The sequence below is a fragment of the Pristis pectinata genome, chromosome 2 (genome assembly GCF_009764475.1).
Source record: "Pristis pectinata isolate sPriPec2 chromosome 2, sPriPec2.1.pri, whole genome shotgun sequence".
Lineage (NCBI taxonomy): Eukaryota > Metazoa > Chordata > Chondrichthyes > Rhinopristiformes > Pristidae > Pristis > Pristis pectinata.
This window is the reverse complement of record NC_067406.1, coordinates 81,610,767-81,615,469: the sequence shown is the minus strand read 5'-3', so window position 1 is coordinate 81,615,469 and position 4,703 is coordinate 81,610,767. Positions and strand designations below refer to the sequence as shown.

The 4,703-nt window shown below is 40.5% G+C and overlaps 1 protein-coding gene across 1 annotated transcript; it reads right to left on the bottom strand.

Annotated features, from left to right (window-relative positions):
* Positions 1-582: 582 nt before the first annotated feature.
* On the bottom strand, positions 583-2,857 carry nkx3-2 (NK3 homeobox 2). Its single transcript, XM_052045903.1, has 2 exons — positions 2,277-2,857; positions 583-1,766 (listed from the first exon to the last, which is right to left on the bottom strand). The coding sequence occupies exons 1-2, from the start codon at positions 2,692-2,694 to the stop codon at positions 1,324-1,326; spliced, it is 861 nt and encodes a 286-aa protein (XP_051901863.1). The 5' UTR covers positions 2,695-2,857; the 3' UTR covers positions 583-1,323.
* Positions 2,858-4,703: the final 1,846 nt, after the last annotated feature.

The following is a 4,703-nucleotide window of genomic DNA, read 5'->3' as shown; positions in this document are numbered from 1 at the left end:
AGCAAACATTGATCAGCTCTTTAAATGAGTTAAAGTGAATGGTTTATAAGATATATATTTTAATTATTTTATCGGGCAAACCTAATTAATTAATGTACAAATGAATAACAAATTATTTTCCCTGCACGCTTATCCACAAACCAGAAACGTTTTGTTTAATCAAAAAAGGCATAATGCTGAAGATGTTAGCCACCTACTCATGTGGGCCGATCGAGTAACAAGAACTACTGCACCCAACTTTAAAAGCCTCAACTCATGTCTTAATATCTTCAAATGCTCTTGAAAAAATATTGCTTTTATGCTTTCGAATTGTAATGCAGCCACATAGGAACAAAGTAAAGTATTATAAAATCTAGATAACTCAAGCTCTCCTGGTAATTCCATGACTACGAAGCACGAAGCCTACGACTATTTATATAATAGGTTGATGACGTGTGTCGTATGGAATTGAAGCCTTGTGTTTAATAAGATGACGTGATCGCTATTCATTAATTTAATTTGGATATTTACACAGAACAAAAAAAAACACATATTTTCAATCATAATATTTTTTATTATTTTAAGACTGGAAGTTATGCAGAGTGCACGATTTTATAAGAGATACACAACTCCAAATGCACTATCCTGAAACGAGCCATCCTTTTGTCGTTGTGCTGCAATTATTTAAACATTCATTCATATTCTTTTAATCCTGGATCTATTCAGGAGAAACCATCAACCAGATAAAATTTCACACGCTACTATTAAAGAAAAGCCTGCAATATGATCGCCCACACTAAGCACTACTAAATATTTTTTTTTAAAAATGGAAAGTGCTAGATTCTTACCCCTATACTGCTCGAATATAATCATGGATCGAAATGTTTTGGAGTTGGGGCAAACATCTTCACAACATCAACCCAAAGCAACCTGTGAGAAAATGTTAAATGTTTTGCTCTTTCCTCTGCTGTTCTTAATCAGGAAGTATAATAAAATATATATCTCTATGGATATTTGCACTTATGAGACAACCCGCAGTTTCTCTTTGGTTCTTACATTCAGCACACATTACTTCGCTAAAGGGAATGAAAAAATAATGTCCAACCAATGCAAAACATCGAGATTCCTTTCAGTGAAAATTAGAGAAGCACCTTTTCTCCGTTTGCTCCTCGCGGACAGTCTTTCGTTATTTGAAGCTAGATTTGAATTAAATATCAAGGACATGGATACCATGGAAACTCCGTCTGCCGAGTCCAGTCTGCAGCGTATACTAAAAAAAACCAACGCAAATAAATATTGGAGTTCTAAGGGCGTGGATCTGAGACTTTGTTCTTAAAAACACAGCTATTGAGTTCCTGTACAAGCGGCCACTGTCCACGCAGGCAGGCAATAGGTGAATGGATAGTACTGGTAAGACGGTTGAAGTGAAAGCAGTGAAGGTCTTAGCAACTCTCCCGGGCTATACTGTCTTTGATCATCTCGGATTAACACTTTCACTGCCACTTTCTTTGCTGCTGGAGCCGAGGCCATCAAGTCAGCAGCAAGCTGGCGGCGTTTGGTTTTGTACCTGCGGTTCTGGAACCAGATTTTGACCTGAGTTTCCGTGAGTTTAAGAGAGGCGGCCAGATCCGCCCGCTCGGGACCCGAGAGGTATCTCTGGTGATTGAAGCGGCGCTCGAGCTCGAATACCTGAGCGTGGGAGAAGGCGGCTCGGGAGCGTTTCTTCCTCTGTTTGGGTTGGTCCGGGGTTTGGCCCGATTTCAACTCTTCATCAACTGGACTTGGAGCTATGGAGTGAAGAATAATATCTTAAATAAATAGCAACTGTCTAACTTGGCTGTTTCTATCTATCTATGTATCTATCTATCCACTTATTTACTTATCTATCTTACATATATCCACCTTTCCATATCTTTATCTTTCTTTATCTCTATCTATCTATCTATCTATCTATCTATCTATCTATCTATCTATCTATCTATCTATCTATCTATCTATCTATCTATCTATCTATCTATCTATCTATCTATCTATCTATGACCCCTAACGATTTTAATTACTTCCGCACGTTTCTCTGGGAGGTTTCTTAAAACGTTTGGGGATAAGTGAAAAATCCGGAGTTTAAATAAACCGAATTAAATTACACCCTAAAGTGACATTTTCTGAAAGTTGCTTTGCAGATGCACTTTGCAATATAGGAAAGGTTTAAGTAGAAACCAATGGTCGAAAAAACATGTATGTGTATCTTACGGGCTAATGCAGAGACTATTAAATGGAAAATACAAATTGTATGCTACCTGATAAATTTTCCGCTCTCCCCCGGTTACACAGATAGTCCTTGCTATCGCTTTTCTCGGTCTCTTCACTGAGACTCGATCGGGCTTCCTTCATTGGTTTCGACTGTAAGGAACAGGCTGCAGAAATCTCCAACTCCCTTTCCGAGTTGCAAATCGACAGGTTTTTACTGTCATTTTCATCACTGACGCCCGAATCTGAGTCACAACAGAGCTGTTCACTCGGCAGATCGCTGCTTGCCTCGATTCTCCCGGAGGAGGGATTCATCTTTGGACAGGAATTCAAATTGTCCAACATCTTCCAACAGGTAGCAGGCGAAAAGCAAGACACGCCCAAACTTTTCGAGTGTCGATTCTCATCCTTTCTGGTTAAAATAGCCTGGATGGAGAACGGGTTCAAGGTGTTACCACGTACAGCCATTTTTAGTAAATGCTTAACTTTCTATATAAAAAAAACGTATTTTTAAAAATTTATTTAACGGTGGTATCCGTCCTTTCCTGGCGAGATGAGCCCGAAAGGCATCGCTCCTCCTTGGGGTTGACTGTGAGTGCGGCAGAAGGTTAACACTCGAGCTCTCACTCTGCTCTTTCTCTCGTCTTTCATGTCATTGCTTCCCCGATGATTGACAGCCGCGCCACCAACACGAGAAATCCTATTGGTCCACCACAAAGAGGCTCCCAGTTTCGGCGTTTCCTCATTGGTTGCTTGTTTTCATCCCTTAAAACGGCGGATAGTGGTTTACAGAAAGAGGGTTTGAAGGAACCGCTGCACCTTGGGCTGCAGTTTTAAAAACTCTGGAAGACTGCATCTAATAAAATTCAACGATTACATTCATATCAGTAATAGGAAAGTTTCTCCATTAATTCCTTGTCCATGTATTGAATTATCATCAATTTCAAGAAAAAATACTTCTAATGTCACAACATACAAACAGAACACTTGCAAATTAATAAGATTTCGCCAACAATTACTTTTTTTTGCATTGGACAATGATGGAGATTTACGGATTTTTTTGTGTGCTACAGTAATACTCGATCATGGTCAATGCTCTAGGCGCGACACACACACACACACACACACACGCACACACAGAAAAACACACATATACTGAATAGATGGATGTATTAGACATATTAGATAAACCTATATTAGATACTGTATACTTATTGGACATACTATTCAGATAGACGTCTGCCGGCTAGGCAGGCATGTTAAGACACATAGTTGGACAACATGCAGATAAGCACATACAGTACACACACAGATAGATAAACAGGCGGTTAGACACAGATGTGGTAGAGTTCGTTGGGTAAATTCAGAGAGGAAGAAACACTGATGCAAAGTCTTCTGACGTTTTAAAGATTTAATTCTAAACAAACCTAATAAACGACATCGCTGTTCACAGACCAACGTGTAAGCATGTCGATTTTTGCGGAAAAAAATATAAACGTATTGAACTATCCACAAGCGACCTTCAGTATCGGGAGTTGCCAACAATTTGTGTTATTTCAGAAGAGGGGCTAAAAACAGAACCGCGTACACATTAAAACGTAAGATAAACCGTTTTAAGCGCAGCTTTGCTTCCTGAGTTTTGGTAGTCTAACTGGGTGGGTGGTCCGTGTTCATTTCAGCAGCTTAGCAAGCCCCAAATGCCTTCCTCTGGTGCGGCTCATAGCTCCTAACCAATTGGGAGTGGGCGGCCTGAGAAACTATATAAATTATAACGTGTTCGTTTGTTTGCACAGCAATCATGCCGCTAATTTATAGGCAGTACAGTATCAGATGGCAGGGAGCCCCAGCTCCGCAACACTGTTTTTCTAAACCCATCCCAATATCCCTTAACCTTTTCACAGCAATCTGTCTCTAACCCAGGACATGCGCACGCTTGCACTGGTTATGCAGAAACGTTTGATATATCAGGCATTTTACATTCTTCCCAGAGCATAAAGCAATTTGCCAACACGGGGAATATGGACAGAAAATATAGTGGCTTAAAACGAATGGGTAAGCAGGAAAATCTCAGTTAAACGGCACATTGGGATCATGTGAAAATTGCGGCTGAGATTGGTGATAATTCTTCATAGAATGGAATTCGGCTTTTAAAAAAAACAGAGACCGGCAGGCTTTGTCGGGTGGCCTCTCATCACCTGTTAAATTTACAAACAACCAGACTGATTAGGCGTAAAAAGAAAGTCCGAGGATGAAACGATAGACGGAAACTCACAGGCTGCTAAAGTGCTGCGTGCTCCGGTTTCTGACATGCAAAAGTAAAAAGCCGTGACAAAAGTCCTCCTTGAGTGAATGGATTGTGTGTCTCCGCCACGGTCAGAATCTCCCATTGTTGCGAATCAAAGAGGCCACTGGCTGTAGGTGGGTAGGTACAATGCTGGGAGCATCTCCCTCTGTGAGGGGCTGGCATTTGTAACAGG

What these genes read in the sequence shown, in the direction of transcription:
- nkx3-2 (XM_052045903.1), bottom strand. Translation starts at nt 2,694, where the DNA reads ATGGCTGTACGTGGTAACACCTTGAACCCGTTCTCCATCCAGGCTATT. An exon ending in GAGAGCGGAAAATTTATCAG is followed by an intron (nt 1,767 to 2,276) that starts GTAGCATACAAT and finishes TTCACTCCATAG; the next exon opens with CTCCAAGTCCAGTTGATGAA.